Source organism: Falco punctatus (genome assembly GCF_963210335.1).
Source record: "Falco punctatus genome assembly, chromosome: 6".
In the NCBI taxonomy this organism is placed as follows: Eukaryota; Metazoa; Chordata; class Aves; order Falconiformes; family Falconidae; genus Falco; species Falco punctatus.
This window is the reverse complement of record NC_137585.1, coordinates 35,081,062-35,097,335: the sequence shown is the minus strand read 5'-3', so window position 1 is coordinate 35,097,335 and position 16,274 is coordinate 35,081,062. Positions and strand designations below refer to the sequence as shown.

The 16,274-nt window shown below is 51.3% G+C and overlaps 1 protein-coding gene across 2 annotated transcripts; it reads left to right on the top strand.

Annotated features, from left to right (window-relative positions):
* Positions 1 to 19: 19 nt before the first annotated feature.
* PLA2G6 (phospholipase A2 group VI) lies at positions 20 to 16,274 on the top strand. Of its 2 annotated transcripts, XM_080390933.1 has the most exons (17): positions 20 to 478; positions 616 to 859; positions 1,373 to 1,588; positions 2,419 to 2,599; positions 4,182 to 4,369; positions 5,611 to 5,707; positions 6,672 to 6,854; positions 7,060 to 7,168; positions 7,772 to 7,921; positions 9,563 to 9,653; positions 10,411 to 10,574; positions 11,073 to 11,223; positions 11,408 to 11,544; positions 12,190 to 12,344; positions 13,081 to 13,248; positions 14,414 to 14,487; positions 15,006 to 16,274. In XM_080390933.1, exons 2-17 carry the CDS (start codon positions 651 to 653, stop codon positions 15,145 to 15,147), a joined length of 2,415 nt encoding a protein of 804 aa, XP_080247059.1. In that variant the 5' UTR covers positions 20 to 478; positions 616 to 650; the 3' UTR covers positions 15,148 to 16,274. The 2 variants fall into 2 exon arrangements, with proteins under 2 accessions (XP_080247059.1, XP_080247060.1); XM_080390934.1 differs by lacking the exon at positions 7,772 to 7,921 and having other exon boundaries at positions 20 to 859.

Sequence of the window (16,274 nt, the reverse complement as noted above, 5' to 3'; positions counted from 1 at the left end):
TCAAAAAGATGGCGCCTCCCGCCTTTCTGCCCTCCTCGGGGATGGAGACGGGCGTGGCGCTGCGGCGCTCGCCGCTCTCCCCCGCCCCAATCGCCCCTCCCCGGGTTCGGCGCCGCTGACTGGCCAGTCCTGGGGGGCGGTGCGGCGATTGGCGGGCGGCCGGCGAAGCGGGCCGGGGGCCGCGCGCGGAGGACGCTGGGGGCCCGTCGCGCTTTGCGGACCCCGTGGTACCCCGGGCGCTGGGCCCGGCCCTGCCAGGCCGCGGGTCGCACCCAGCCCCGGCCCGCCGGGCCCCGCTGCGCTTCCCCCGGCGGCGGGCTGCTCCTCCCGGCACGGGCGGGGGCGGTCGTGGAGGGGGCGTTGCCTGCTGAGGCGGCAGAGGAAGGCCCGTGAGGAGGCGGTCAGAGGTCGGCGGTGGCCGTGAGGCGCTGAGGGGAAGCAGGTGCTTTTCCCGGAGGAGCCAGGAAAGAAACCGCAGGTGCTGGCGCCGGACTTTCCTCCCAGGCGTCGTTTAACCCCGGCGGCTCTCGGTTCTCCTTTCCTGGCACTGGGTCGATAAATTCAGGGAAGGGCAGGGGCCGGGCCAGGCAGAGCCGGTGACCGGGTTTCCCTCAGGGCGTGGGGGCGAAGCCGCCTGAGGCGCCAGGAGGATGCAGTTCTTTGGCCGGCTGGTGGATACCATCAACAGCGTCACCCAAATATTCACAAACCCTTACCGGGTGAAGGAGGTGCCAGCTGCGGAGTATGCTGCTCATACCTGCCTAAAGAAGGAAGGCAGGGTGGCCCTGTATAAGAACAGCCTTGCTCGATCGTGGGATTGCCTGCTGGTGAATCCCCAGAGCCCACAGGTTGCTTTCCGGTAAGTGACAGACCTTTAGCAATCACTGCTCAAGCTTGAAACAAAAGACCCGAAATCTCCAGCCCCAGGACGGTAGTGTTGTGTGGGTGTGGGCTGATGTGTTTGATCAGCACGTGGGCTCCTGAGGAGTGCGAGGCCCTTGTGTGTGCTGATGGAGGAGTTGTCATCAAAACAGCTTGTGACAACAGGGCAGGACAGAGTCCAGACACTCTGAAAACAGGCAACTGAAATGGGTACTCAGATCAGAACATCCACAAGTTCCACTCGTATTGTTGCTGCTTTAGCATTTGGAGCATGGGATACTTGAGCCCAAAAGTAAACATTCCTCAGGAAGAGGAGACTCACTCTGCTAATGAAGTAGGCTCCCTTCCCTGGGAACAACCATGATACCAGATGAGGAGGAATAGGAAAGTCCCCAGCACTAGTGTTTGGAGAAGAGCTGTTTCTCTAAGAGACATGGGATGGAGGTTGTTTCTTTGAGCAGGACTAGTGCTGCATATGCCTTTCCTCCAGGCTCTTCCAGCTTGACAATGAAGCAGATGCCCTGATGCGTTTTGAGCAATATGCCGGGCAGCTGCGCCCTTTCTACGAGAGCTTGTGCCAGCCCTTGTCACTGGAGGATCTCCAACAGCTCAGTGACTGCTTCCGCAACCACCCCAGCTGGTCTTCAGCACATGTCGCGGTGGAGATTGGCCGTCGTGAGAACTTTCGACACAACTGTGTTCTGAGGCAAGGGCTGGGAAGGGTCTCTGATGGGCCTGGTGCTGGGAAGGAGCTTGGGAGGGCAGGCTGGGCCAGGTTAGTCTGTTCTAGCTTGATGTACCAAAGCCACAGGGGCTGCTTCTTGGAGGAGCTGAACACCTGTGGTTACCGCAGAGGCTGAGTTTAAAAGTTCTGGCTTGGGTGTATCTTGCCTGAATGACAGATGGGGTAGCAAAAGGGGTCTAATGGTTGCTGTGTAAGCTTACTGGGGGGCTTTCAACCTGCTACTGTGGACATAAAAGCCCAGAGCTCTGGTGTTTGAGCTAAAGGATTGAAATGTTTTGTTAGAGGTACTAATTAGTTTTTTATAGCCCTTGTGGAGCTGCTTTTTGGATAGTGTTGTGGCTGACTTTGTAAACCAGAAGAGGTACAGTAGAACTGTCTTTCTGAAAATGTTTTTTTGGCCATAAGCCCTTGCAGTCTTTCCATGGGGAAGTTCACTGAAGATAGGGTAGGTCTAGTGAGGACTTAGGGGACTGGGGATCTAATGGCAGCACCTCTGCCAGGTTGCTGACTATAACCTGTCTCCTGTTCCCCTTTGGACAGAGGGAGCTGCTCCCATAGCGGGGGCAGAGGAAGGAGCAGTGTGTCAGGGAGAGGGTCCATGGCACGGATGCTTGGTAGCCCTTTTGTGTGCTCTTTCTGTGGCAAGAGGCTGGGCTTTCATGAACTTTGTGGTTCACACCAGCTGGGCCTGTCACAGACATGGAAGGTACCTTTGTGTCAGATCCCGGGGCAGCTGCACATCTTCCTCCTCACAGCCCTTCCTTGGCCTCATGTTGACTCATCTCTTGCAGCTGTGTGAATAGCACAGACAGTGAGGATGGCTGTACCCCAATGCATCTAGCGTGCCGCAAGGGAGACATGGAGTGCCTGCTGGAGCTGCTGGAGTGCCATGCACGGGTGGATATTACTGACAGGAATGGGGAGACTGTTTTCCATTATGCTGTGCGAGGAAACAACCCCCAGATCATTGAGGTGGGAGTGATTTCAAAGCTGGGGGGGAGTGGGGCTGGAATGGGTCCTCTCTGTGCTGTGAGGAGGGAAACAGGAAAATAGCTGCAGACAGGGGAGGAGAAAGTTCCCTCTGCTGTAGCATTGAGTTAATGCTTGAGGCTGATTTCAGCCTCTTTCTTCCCCCTTTGTTTGTGCTGTTTGCCATAAGCAGGCTCTAGATTCCACTCTGCAGTGGGACAAAGATAGTAAGGAAGTTTCCTCGGCAAGTGTCCTTCATTGCTACTTGCATCAGGCTCTCATCCTGCCTTTTGTCAGGCCCTTGACTTTCCCTTCTCTGTCTCCTCTGAGCAGTGTATTTGATTCTGCCAAATATTGGGCAGTGTGCTCCTGTGGGGGAGCGTTTGTTTAGGCCACTGGTGGGGAAGTACCTGCTGCCCACAGGCTGAAGGACAGTTTGGAGCTACCCTGGGCTTTCCTGAGCTGCAGAACCTGTTCTTTGGACTGAGTGGCCTTGCACTGGGCACAGTGATCAGAGCCTCGAGGCAGAGAGAGTCTGAAGCCAGAAGTGTTCTCGATTGCTGAGAAGTGCTGGGCAGAGTGACAGAGTTCATAAAGTCGTGGGTGGCCTTCTATGTTGGTTCTTAGGGTTCATCAGCTCCCCAGCAACCCAGAGTGAGCGTGAGACCAGCTCTCCCCTATGGTTGCAGCTCCCACATTTGCCCAACACCTGTTGTGACAGCTCTCCCTCTGCCTGCCAGACTGTGCTGGGGTTTCCTAATGCATGATGGGGGAGGGTTGACGATCGGGGCTTGCCATGCTGTGGAGCAGGTCAGTTAGGACCTTTGTATTAAAAAGATACCCTCTTCCTTTAATTCTCTGAAGGCAGCAACTTGCCTTGTTGTTATGGAAATACTTCCAGGTCTGGTCTGTCTCCTGTTTGTTTCTTTGCTCTCTTGATTCTGTGCTAATCCAGAGAAAAGAAACCAAATTCCTGCTTCTCTTGTGTGCAGCAGGGCTTCTGGGGTTTCCCCAGTACAGCAGTGGGATATTTTTGTGTAACAAACCAGTCAGCTGATAACAGGTCTAAATTTATGGGGACAGTAGGAAAATTGCTTCAAACATATCCCCACATGTATATTTTGAAGAGAATCCTGTTTGTATCTGACAGCAATGGTGGATGGAGTTGCAGTGGAGGTTGAGCTCCTGCCCGCTGACTGTCTGTGGTACCTGATGGGGCCACAGCAGAAGAGGAAACTACTGGTTTCAGTTAGTGCTCTCATTTGGTTGGGCTGAGCTTGGCTTATGCACTGGGAGACGCTGGGAGTCTACTGGGTTGTGTCGTTCAAGGTGGTGTGAGCCCTTTTCAGCTGAAGGGTGTCTTGGAAGCACACGGGCCAGAGGAAGAGGGCACAGACAGCAGTGATAAACCCTCTGGGGAGAGCAAACCAGGAGTGCTTCCATAGCTACTGTGGTGGAAACGGGTGGAGAGGACAGCCTGTAGGGTTGTGGGGAATCCAGTACTCCAGAGTCTGTCCTCAGAGCTCAGTAGGAGGGACAGTGCTTTTCCATGTCTGTCTACTTATTTATTGTCTCCTCTTCCCAGCTCCTGGGCAGAACCCCAACTGCTGGCTTGGACCACCTGAGCCACGAAGGGCTGAGCGCTCTGCATCTGGCTTGTCAGCTGGGCAAAGAAGACATGGTTCGGTCTCTGCTGAAATGCCGTGCCAGCTGCAGCATCATGGGTACACTGGGCTACCCCATCCACACAGCACTGAAGTTCTCCCAGAAGGGGTAAGTAACTGCTTGGCCTGCCAGAACGGGGCTCTTCATCCAGTCTGGGGACCTGTCTGCTTGCTCAGGGTTGTCCAAGACTGGACATCTTTCAGGGCAGTGCTCAGTAGGAAGATGTCCTGTGCTGTCCTCTGCTTCGTCACAGAGTTGGCAAAGGAGTAGAGAAATGCTGGTGTGGGAAAGAAAGAAACACAGGAAAAAAATATTTCCCTGAAATTATCTATATATATAATTTAGTGTCAGACATCAGGAGAAAAACACAGATAATTTTTTTAAAATGTTTGTGAAATACTTTATCTCAAAATGAGCTGTGAGAAGATGATTTACTGATGCTTAAATGGTACTGCAAACTGCTGTACCTGTTTGCTTTTGAGTGTTCTGATCCTAATAAGCTTTCATTTCAAAGTCTAGTTATTGCTGTCTCCTGTAGGCCAAAGGTACTCTCTTGACTTTTAATAACACACTCTGGCACCAAATCAAGAGAGACACAATGTTTACTCCCTGTTTTGTTTTCCCTGGAGAAATTTGATTCTCTTTGTACTTAATTTTCACAGTGTCCAAGCTCTACAAAGTAGGGTATTCAAGTTAACAGTAGCTGCTGCTAATTTTTCAGCATTTTCAGAAGTGCTTTCCAACATTAGAGACACATTCACAAGCCAAAACTGTGCTTAGGTCTCCTTAGTTTGCAGTGGGGCTTGATCTCTTGTACGTGGTTTGTTTGGTGGTATTACAGAGTGGAGGGCGTATGCTTGTTTCCTAAGTCTTAACTACCCACACTTTCTAGGCACCAGTTTATTCACAGTAGGTGTGGGTTTTCTTTAACCCATGGGGAGGTACGCAGATTCTTAATTTCAGCAAGTATTTAACTATTTCAGTTTTATCCCCACATTTCCATGGAGAGAGAATGAGAAGAATTTCCCCTCGGGTCTTGAGAGTTCCCAGAAATGCCAGATTTTCCTGTATTGGAGAAACACCCAGATGTTGCTCCACAACATGGAACTGGGAAGGGATTTTCATGCTTCCTCCGAACACTGTGCTGCTTGTATGCTTCCTGTTGTGCCCTTCCTTTCTAAAATGAGCAAAACAAAACTGCAGCTGAGGAACTTGCAAGTGTTGCAGAGAGCCTGCTGCTGCTGAAGGGTTTCCTGAAAGGCGCTGGGTGGAAGGCAGGTGCTGATATGAGTGGAGGTGCTGAGTCAAGACAGGAGCCACGCATCTCTTCATCTCATTGTCTTTGCCAGGTGTGCCCAGGCCATCCTTGAGGCAGATGCCAGCCAGGTTCGCTCCAAGGACCCACGCTATGAAGCCACTGCACTGCACTGGGCGAAGAAGGCAGAGGTAAATGGAGCCAGTCCATTGCGAGGGCCTGTGCTGCCACCCAGCACCCTGCTGCTAACCTGTCCCTTTCTGAGTGAGTGCACGTCAGAGCCCTGGGAGTGTCAGAGCCCAGCCAGCAGCCCCGTATTTGATTCTCTTTGCCTTGTGTCAATCAGTGCAGTCTTCCGTGGGGGACAGAGCAATGGCGCCTTGCAGTGAAATAAACTGGTGGCCTTATCCCTAGTACTTCATCCATGGCTGCAGAACTGCCAGCTTGTCCCTTTTCCCTTTTGTTGAGGAAATTGTAGCACTGTCGCTGAACCACGGTTGCCCCCGGGGGAGCTCTCTTCTCATTACCTGCCAGTTTTGTGGGAGGAAACAAACTGATACCTTAAAAAGTGCAGGAGGAGTGTGAGGTAGGCACAGAGTGGTGGCATGTGGGTTTTGGCCCATCTTCTGCCAGAGATGGGCTGGTCAGTGGTGTCACGTGCCATGCTGCAGCACCTGAACGGTGCTTATTGCAAACAGAGGATGTTCCTATGGCAGGACTGTTTTGCCTCCTGCAGTATCACGTCCCCCTTCAGAAATGTCCTGTGGAGTTTCAGAGCAGGCATAAATCTGCTTGGTTTATAAAGAAAAGATCAGAAAGCAAACTTTTTCCCTCCAGTCTGCAAGGATTCTGATCTGAGTAGGAATTTTTTTTCTCTGTTGATTTCAGCCAGTTGTTATACGTGTGTTTAAGTCCCAAAACATCCAGAAGCTCTGGCCAGATTGTGAAACCACTAACTAGTTCTGTGGTAAAAGACAGAGAAACTCCATCTCCAGTGCTTGGAAAAAAGCAGCTGACATCTGCCAGCCAGCTGTATCCAGGCTAAATCTCCCTCCTCTTCCCCTGTTTTCCTTGCCATGAGACCTGGATCGTTTGAGTGCCCAGGCGGTTGTCCTAACCATCGCTTTCTCCCTTCTTGACCTGGCATGTGCACAGATGACACGGCTGCTGCTTGAGTATGGCTCTGAGGTGAATTTGACCAGCCGGACGGCTGACATGGCTCTGCACATTGCGGTCAAGAGGGGACGCTTTGACTGCGCCATGGTACTGCTGACACATGGAGCCCAGACCAATGCCAGGGGTCAGGATGGCAACACACCACTGCACCTGGCCATGAAGGTGAGTTTTCTGCAGAGGTTGCTGGGAAAGAGAGAGAGGATTTTCTTGAAGGGTTGAGGCAGGGACGCACTCCTTTAAAATTCTGGCTGTTGTCTTTCATAGAGTGGTCCCTTGTGGGTACTTTGGCTAATGAGGAGGGAGGGAATGAGAAATCAAGTAGCCAAGGGGAGCATGGCTCTTGACTGAGCTTTTTCTTGTTCCCTAGCATGACCACCTGGATATGATCAAAGCAATCATCGTGTTTGGAGGAGATGTTGAGATACCTAATGATTTTGGGGAGACACCAGGGCTGTTGGCAGCCAGGAGCAGCAAAGGTAAGGGAGCATGTAAGCAGCCTTACAGGGTGAGCCTGGCATCTTGTTTCCCCTTGGTGGTCAAGACAGTGTCTTGGGGAGAAGTGGAAACATGCCAAGTGTGAGTGATGCTTCTCCAACATGCTTTCCCAGCTTCCAATTGCTCACAGGGGAGGCGCTTCCTGAGTTAGCGGTGTAGGCTTTGTGTTAGTAGCCCTTGATGAATTTCTATTCTAAGAGACAGAGATGCAAGAGGAAAAGCTGACATTCACTCCCCCTCTTTCAAGCCACGATGTCAGGCGCTGCAGGCTCACAACGGGATGACACAGTGTTGCTGAAGCACCCTGGTGTAAGCAGACACAGGAGGCTTTTCGGTGGCAAGAACTATGTGGCACACGCCCTTGAAGCTGCACAGCATTGGTACCCCTGCTGTGCACAAGTCCTGCTGCACACAAGTCCTGGTGCCTGGTGTTCAGGGAGAGATACCCAGGACATGCTTTCCCCTTCCCCAGGTCCTACCAGAGGTTTTGTTGAGGGTCAGGGTTGCTGTGAATTTGGCAGAGCCCCGTGCTGATGTGTGCATGCACTGATTCTCTTTCTGATTTGTGACCTTCGTCGCCTAAGGTGCGAACCGGAAAGTGCTCTTAGACCTGCTGCAAACTGTAGGGACTGAACGCTGCCACCCACCCAACCCTGACTCCCCAAGCCTGGCACCATCTGCTTCCTCCTTCCTGGAAGGCCAGCCTTCCTCACGGAGCAACTTCAACAGCTTAGGTAAAGCCTCCCCTGGCCCTCCCTTGCTCTCCTTCCCTCTTGCTTCACAGTGCTGTCTCAGATCTCTTCTTCAGATGGGTTGTGCTCTGGGGACTGTCTCCTACTCTCAGTTTCTGGTGACTTTGTCCAATTCAGCTGTTGCAGGATCCCGTCTCTTTTCTCTGCTTTTCCTCTGTGTGTAGTCTAAACCCTTGTACTCTAAACTTCTGTTTTATAGACCTGACACACTGCAGCTCTGCAAAAAGGAAAGGGAAGAATGATTCCCTCGCCTCTCTGTAAGAGATGTAGGACTTAGTTGCCCACATGTTGTACTTTATCCACTAGGCCATGTACAGAAGGGAGGTTTTCTGGTCTGCCTTGAGGACCTCCCGGTGCTGGGCTGGGCACAGGGAAATTAGAAGCATCAGTCAGTCAGTTCCTGGAGGCCAGCGGCTGGGAGAGAGAAGGGATGCAGCCCAAGGATAAGTGACTCTGGTCACAGGTTTTACATTACACATAGGAAAAGCCTACCTTAGGACATATGATTGTGTATAACTTGCTCTGTACTGCCCAGACTGTGTAAATAAGCCTGTGGGTCTGTGGTAGGTGCCAGGCTTTCCTCCTCTAGGGAGCTCCAGATCTCTGAAGAGGCAGCGGGAGGGGTTATGGAGTGGGCAGTGGGTGAGTTGGCTTGGAGGGAGGCTTGGACCCTCATGAGAGGGGCATGCAGGGAGATAACAGCTGCTTGTGGTCAATTTACCCTCTCAGGTTGGTGGTTTCCTTTGCAAAGACCTTCCTGTGGGGCTAGAGGACACGCACCCCACCCCCAGGCCCTGCAGTGTGTCTGTCACAAGTCTCACTGGCTAATGACACCAAGACTTTCTTCTCACGATGGCCTTGTGAAGGCAACCCCCCAGTTTCAGCTCTGATGCAGTGACAGAGGAGGACCCTTTTTCATCATGGACTCTGACCCGTGAAGAAACTCCTCACCACATTCATTGTCACCAATGGCCACCTTCCGGCCTGGGCACTGGCAGAAATACTTAACTTCTTTCCCCCTGTTCTTTTGGCTTCACAGGCTGGCTTCTCACCTAGTCTGGATTGGTGGCCTGGGTGTACGTCAGCTGAGGGGTAATGACAAGCCACCCTGTCCCCACAGTTCTGCCTAGGTTACCTTGCAGGAGTAGATTTAGGTTTTACCTTAAGGCTTGCAATAAATGCTTAGTGGGCACGCTGCTAGGCTCTGCCTTCTCTCATGCCTACTGTGCTCATCATCTGCTTGTACAAATCCTTCATCTTTGCAAGTCCATCTCCAGCTGCCTGCTCTAAAGGATGGGGTTTTTCCTCTTTGGTGTGGAGTTTAATCTGGGGGGGCGCCTGGTGGCTATGGGTAAGATGGCTTCTGTCTCCTGCAGGGAGCTTCATTCAATTGGGAAGGGAATTGGATGTTCTTTGTGTGATTATGGTGGAAATCGTTGATCGCACTGGTGGGAGGTTTGCGTACCCTGACGCAGAAAGAAAGTAGGAAGAGTAATTCAAGGTTTTCTCATTGGTTAAGTTGAAATTGGGTGACTGCTGCCTCTGAAGCACATGTCAGAGGATTCAAGTAACAAAGTGGTCTCTAATTTTTCTTTTTCCTTTTGCATGTTCATGGCCCTCTAGGGTACACGGACCTTCTGTATGTTTCTGCAACGCTCGGACAGTTGTTGAAGGCACCAGATGTTGTGGACTCACCAAGTGAGGGTAGAAAAAAGTAAGTGAGAAACAGTTTCTGTCCAGGCTCCTGTGCAACTCAAAGGTGGAATCTGTGTGTGTGAATTTTCCCCACCCACGTCCATGGGTGTGATATCCTCAAACTGACATCATTTAATGTCCATTGACATTCCAGTTTTTGCCAGAACCTTGTGATAAATCTCTGTTCCCATAAATGATCACCGCCTGTTCCTGCCTGCAGCTCTGGAGCTGCAGTGGAGCGTGAGCTCAGCAGGTGAAACCCCTGCTCTGTCCCTCCTGTCTGCTGCTAGGCACCAAATGCTGTTTTGGCTTTGTGATTTCCCCACCTCCATACACTGCCCTGATGCTCACCTAGCTCTTTTGCTGGGCTGTGCACTGCTCACCTCGCCTTGCATGGAGCAGAGGGAGGACAGGCACCAAAATGCTGCTAGCAGCAACTTAGGGCTGACTGCTTTTTATTTATGAGACTATACCCATTACTGCATAGTAAGGGACAGGATGCGTTTTTGGCTTGTGAATGTCTCTCTGGTGTAGAGGTTAGAAATGACTAAAAGAGCAAGTGGTGTTGCACCAGGTTTGATGAGGCTTATCTGGCCATGTCCAGTCTTACTTGCACCTGAGAAAGCACTGCTGGATTTTTGTTCACTTATACTGTCCGCAGCGGTGTTCTTGTTACTGGTGTTGTATTCCATCCCCAGGGCCACATTCCCATGTGGCATGTTGTGATTTGTAAGCTCTCCCACAGCTCCCAGTCATCTGTGTCTGTCTCTCTCCAGTCATGACCGCCTCCTGTGCCTGGATGGAGGGGGCATTCGGGGCCTGGTTCTCATTCAGCTCCTCCTGGCTATTGAAAAGGCTGTGGGCCGTCCCATTCGTGAGATTTTTGACTGGATTGCAGGGACCAGCACTGGGGGAATCTTGGCCTTGGCTATTGTACATGGTGAGGATGATGCAAATAACAGGCCCCTTCTTGCTCCTGTGGGCTCAGGTGCTTCTCTGTGGGGAGTGGATGTGGGGTGGGAGCAGCCTCTCTGAGTCCCAACTGAGATTGTCCTTGCCAAAGGAAGGAAGGGATATTCATTAATGAAAGAAAGCCTAGACCTGGCTTTGCGCTCTCTTCTCACATCAGCTGACCTTGAGCAGCTTTCTGGGTTTTGGGAAGTGCGTGGTGGCAGAGTGCAATGTTCTGTTCTTCCCGTTCTCCCTACGGGGGTTTTGCAGCAAGGTGATCAACACTCTCTGGTAGTGGGAGACTACACTCCAGGTTTGCCCTTCCTCTTCAGTCCTTCCCAGTTATGTTGCCAAGGTCCAAGCAGATGACAGGCAGCTCGGGAAGGGGATGGCGTTGGGAGTGATGCCTCCCAGCTCTGATGTGCTGTTTGTTCTGCCTGTTCTTCCTCCCACCCCCTGCTCCTGCTGCTGCTGTTGCCTGTCTCAGGGAAGTCCATGGACTACATGCGCTGCCTGTACTTCCGCATGAAGGACGTGGTGTTCCAGGGATCTCGACCCTATGAGTCGGAGCTCCTGAATGAGTTCTTGAAGCAGGAATTTGGGGAAAACACCAAAATGACAGATGTCCGAAACCCCAAGTAAGTCCTGCCGGAGCCTGCGCTGGTTGATGCTCTCCTGAGTGTGCTCTAGATCCCTCTCAGCAGAGATGCTCAGCCTGTCCTTAGAGCAGATTCGGAGGAGTGTGATGTGCAGACTATTGAAGCCTGTTCATGTACATGTGTTTTCCATTTTACTCTTATTCTGTCATGTCCTTTCCCCCAGGGTTATGGTGACAGGGACACTATGCGACCGGCAGCCAGCTGAGCTCCACCTTTTCCGGAATTACCCTGTACCAGAGACAAAAACCTCCACTGAATACAAGACAACTGCTTCTTTCAAACCGCTCACTCAACCAGAAGGTAAATGCTGGCACACAGCAGTCCAGCTGGTTGGCAGGGGAGGGTGCTATCCCTCAGAGACAGGCAATTTCCTGTTCTTCCCCGCATTGCTCTGAAAATTGAGGTGTCCAAGCAGTGGCTTATCCCTGATGGTGACTTGTAGCTTGGTCCTAGTGATGGTCCTATATTTCCTTCTCTCTTCTCTCCTCCTCCCTTGGCTTCTCTTGTACTGGGAACAGGGGCTGGCTGGTGAGGTTCATGAGGAAGGGATCTGCTAGAGGAATCCTGCGTGCTGTCAGTACTTGTCCCTGGGCTCTCAGGAGCAGATTAAGACAGAAAAGCAGTGTAACTGAAACATGTGGCCCCCTCAGCTTGCTGCTTGTTTGTCCAGCAAATGCAACTGGTTCACCATCAAAATAGCTGCAACGAAGCTGATAGAGTGTGAAATTGACCCAGGTTATGTAGAAAGTGAGAACATCTTTTCAAGACCCCCAAAATAATTCTGTCCATCCAAGCAGAGGCCTACTGTTGGGAGAAAGAAGCACGGCTGTCCAGGGCAGGGTCGTCTGGGTTTGCAAGCCTGCCTGCTTTGTGTTGGTGAAAGCAGGGTGCTTCCTGAACACAGGAAAGTTGCTGCAAGAGGCTATATGCTTTCTCTCCCCCCAGACCAACTCGTATGGCGTGCTGCTCGCTGCAGTGGTGCGGCTCCCACTTATTTCCGGCCAATAGGCCGCTTTCTGGATGGCGGGCTGCTAGCCAACAACCCAACCCTCGATGCCATGACGGAGATTCATGAGTACAACAAGACGCTGATCAAGAAGGTGAGGGAAGTCCTGGCACTGACTGGTAACCGGGGCTTTAATGGCTCCACTGAGCTTCCCTTGAAGGGGGAGAGAGTTTGGGAATGAATGCCTCTCTGGTGGATGAACAAGTTAGCAGTGCAGCACCCTATAAAGGAGTGTCTGGAGGGGAATGTGTGTTGGGAATGGTGACTGAGGGGTGAAATACCTCTTCCAACAAGGGTGTGAGATGAGGAAACAGCCCCGTCAGCCTGTCCTTGCTACTTCAAGCAAGGATGCTTCAGCTGATTTTTATATGACCCTTGACGCAGCTCTGCAGGGCCTTTTTCTGTCCCAAAATAAAGGGAGAAGATGATGGTAGGGCACTCTGCAAGGCTGAAGAATGAATGCCTTCTGTGGTGTGGCAAGTTCCTCAGAAAGGTGACTTAACTACTGGTAGCTACTGCTCCCTGTAGCTGAAAGGGGAGGTGTGTTGCCAAAATGACTGAAAAAAATTGGACGGTTTCACAGTCACCTGGTCCTAGGGCTCATCCTTGGGGTGATCCCCTGGGTCTGGGTGCAGTCAGGGGTGTAAGGGACAGAACAGTGCAACTGTTAAGTCACCTGTTTCACCAGGCAGTATTAAAGGGGGAGGATGGGGGAGAGAAAAGGCTTCCAAGGCTTTTGCTGGCTTTCAGAGCTTCCCCAAGACTGCTGTGAAAGATGTACTTTGCCTTGATCGTTGGTCCTTGTGAACAATTCTTTTGTTTGTCCACAGGGTCAGGGGCAAAAAGTAAGAAAATTGGGGTTGGTGGTCTCCCTGGGGACAGGGAAGCCTCCACAGGTCCCGGTGAGCTCTGTGGATGTTTTCCGCCCCTCCAACCCGTGGGAGCTGGCGAAGACTGTCTTTGGGGCCAGGGAGCTCAGCAAGATGGTGGTGGATTGTGTGAGTACTGGGAGGGGGGGGTGGGGGAAGACCCGTGGGGCTGCTTGCAGGGAGGGAGCAAAGGTTTTCAGTCTTCATCTTCTTCCTTTTGGAAGCAAATTATATTTCCTTGAAACTGCTCCGGCCGTGGCCAGTTCAAGGAATGGACATAGTGGGTAACTTAAGAGTTGTGTGAGCACAGCAAGTCTGAAGCCCTGTATGCCTCTTTGGGGTTTTGAGTACCAAGGAGAGGTTCTTGCAGCTGAAAGGAGCTAAGGACAGGATGGTGGTCAGTGACCCTTAGGGACGTTTGCAGGTATGAGTTCATGAAACTTGGTATCTTCCCAGGGAGCACTGAGCAACCTGGACGAAAAAAAACCCCACACGTCACGCCTTGGGAAACAGCAATTTGTTTTTCTTCAGAAAAGCTTTGTTATTCCGACTGGGAAAATCAGTAAATGCTAGAGAAGTGGGAGTATCGCTAATAAAAAGCAGTAGTTCAGAGCCGTGGTTAGGAGTGTGTAATAAGCATCCATTCTTGCATGCTTTGAAAAGATCATTAAATTTGGGCATCAAAACGCTCCAAATGAACGAAATCCAGAAAGATCAGAACTGAGGTTCTAACTATAATCTTAATTCTGTTGCTTTGTCTGCTTTTAGCTTCCTAAAGCCAGAACATACCCAGAGAGGTCCCTCTGCTTCCCCTGTCTTTTATTTCAGGGCTCCCAGGGAAGCTGTCCCAGGATAGGCCAGAAGGCCTGTAGCAATCAAAGGCTCTACTGGTACTGGGCTTGGACAGAAATGGATAGAGATGAAATCCCAAGGCAGCTGTGATTCAGGTCATCCTGGCAGTTTCTTTAAGGGAATCTGCTTGGTGCTGTGATGGATGGGGAGTCTGTAGGGTACAATTTTTTGTGTTCCAAGGATCAGGAATACTGTTCCTACATTAAAAAAAAAAAACCAAAAAAAAAAACCCAAAAAAACCCCCAAACCCAACAACCCAAAACCCATACAAATAAAAAGCCACCCCGCTCTTGGTGGTGAATGGTGCCATTCAGGATGTACTTGCTCCTGGTTTTCCCTCTGCAGCTTGTGCAGTTCGATTTGGTGCCAGCAGAGCCTCTTGCAAGCAGGGGGAGAGCAGTGTGACAGTCAGGCTGTAACTGTGGGCCTGTTTCTCCTGCAGTGCACTGACGCAGATGGCCCAGCTGTGGATCGTGCCAGGGCCTGGTGTGAGATGACAGATACCGCATATTTTCGGTAGGAGCTTCCTTTCCGCTTTCTGAACAGACCTATTTTTACCCCTCTTGCTTCAGACCTGGCTGTGGCATGTGTCATCCCAAAGAGTGTCCCCTCTAGAGGCACGCCTGCTCAGACTTGTCCCCCTGCCCCCTCTCCTCGTGCCTCAGTGGCATAACGGCAGATGCCGTGACCCGCTGTATGAGCCGATGCACCAAGCACGCCTTGTCTGGGGTTGGTTAGCTGGGGCTTGGGGGATGCTGTCGAGCAGGGTCCTTCAGGGATGCACCTCCTGCCCTATCCCACCATGCACAGTGTGGTTTAGACTCGTGGTGCAGTTGAACTGTAGCTCAGCTTTGAGTGTGGTTGGGCCCTGGAGGAGAGGGGGAAGGCCTCTGCTCTGCCAGCCTGCTAGGTAAGGACACGTGAACACCCAAGCCAGTGGGAGCCACTTTGCACAAGTCTTGCACTCGGCAGGCTCGTTGCCTTGTTGGGTTTGCATCTGTTCCCAGCTTGTGATGCTGTCTTGCCATATGCAGGCTTAGCCCTCAGCTGCACACGGAGGTGATGTTGGACGAGGTGAATGACACTGTGCTGGTGAACGCTCTCTGGGACACCCAGCTTTACATCTACCAGCAGCGGGAGCAGTTTGAGCAGCTGGTGCAACATCTCTCCCGATGACTGACGTGGAGGTTCCTGTTCTGCGTCCTGATGGCAAGGAGTAGCACTTGAAACTGAAATGGCTTGGATTTGCCCTTGAACCAAGGTGTTGAGGTGGGAGAGGGACTACTACTAATAATAATGAAGAAATAATTATATTTAATAGACAAGAGTCCACATACACATGTATTCCAGGAGTCACCCATGTATACCTGGGCAGCTGTGAAATGCTGACAGTTGTCTTCATACTGTAGCCCCATCTTTGCTGCTGCCCTGCTGTGTGACCGTACAGCCCTTCCCAGAAGCCAGAGCCCTCACCTACCTGTCTTGAGCTGTAACAGCTGGAGTCTGTCTCCTGTCTGTGCAGCACCTCTACTGACAAAGCGCTGTTCACCTTCCCTTGTCACAGAATGGGCCAAGGCTAGATAAAGCTTCAAGGATTACTTGGCCCACTGGGGTCAAGGTGTTCCAGAATGTATAGTATGGGGAAAAGGGATTATTCTTCCCTCAGCGTGCCTGATTTGAATGGGAGCAGAAATGCTGCGACTTTCTGCAGTACGTATGATGCAGAATGTTGCAGCTGACTTTGGGAGAAGGGGGAACCTTTCCTGAGCCAGTTATCTTTTGTAGCACCTTCCGCTTTCCCCTCCAAGATGGGCTGGCAACACAGATACTGACTGCGCCCAGGGTGGGAGCAGACCCCCATCAGAGACTGTTTTGTGCCACCTGATTTGCTGTGCTACTCTGCTCCAGGACTGAGATGTAAAAGCCTGTCTTACAGCAAGCTCAGGTTGAGGGACAACAGCCTTGGCTTGGTAGAGAGATCATTTCTCTTTATTCTTAATGTGGAATTGAAATGATCTGAGATCAGTTCCCACCAAAAAAGCTGACCCTATGACAATTTGGATTTACCTTTTTTACTGCTGGAAATCCCATTGTAACTGCTACACTATTCAATGTTTCTGCAGTAGGTTTTGCAGATATTTATGAATAATTTGTGTATCTATTTGGAGGCGTTTTAAGGGGTAACATGAAAAACTGAATTCTTAATTGCTCTTGTCTGAATGGACTGCTGTTGTGAGCAGTGCTTCTATGCAAAACTAACATGACCTGAAATAAAGAGAAGTTTATGTTTGGTTCCACTGTCA

Excerpts from the sequence above, each read along its gene's own strand:
- PLA2G6 (XM_080390933.1), top strand. The coding sequence starts at position 651 with ATGCAGTTCTTTGGCCGGCTGGTGGATACCATCAACAGCGTCACCCAA. Across the intron at positions 4,370-5,610 it reads CTGAAGTTCTCCCAGAAGGG|GTGTGCCCAGGCCATCCTTG; the intron begins GTAAGTAACTGC and ends TGTCTTTGCCAG. Across the intron at positions 13,249-14,413 it reads GCAAGATGGTGGTGGATTGT|TGCACTGACGCAGATGGCCC; the intron begins GTGAGTACTGGG and ends TTTCTCCTGCAG.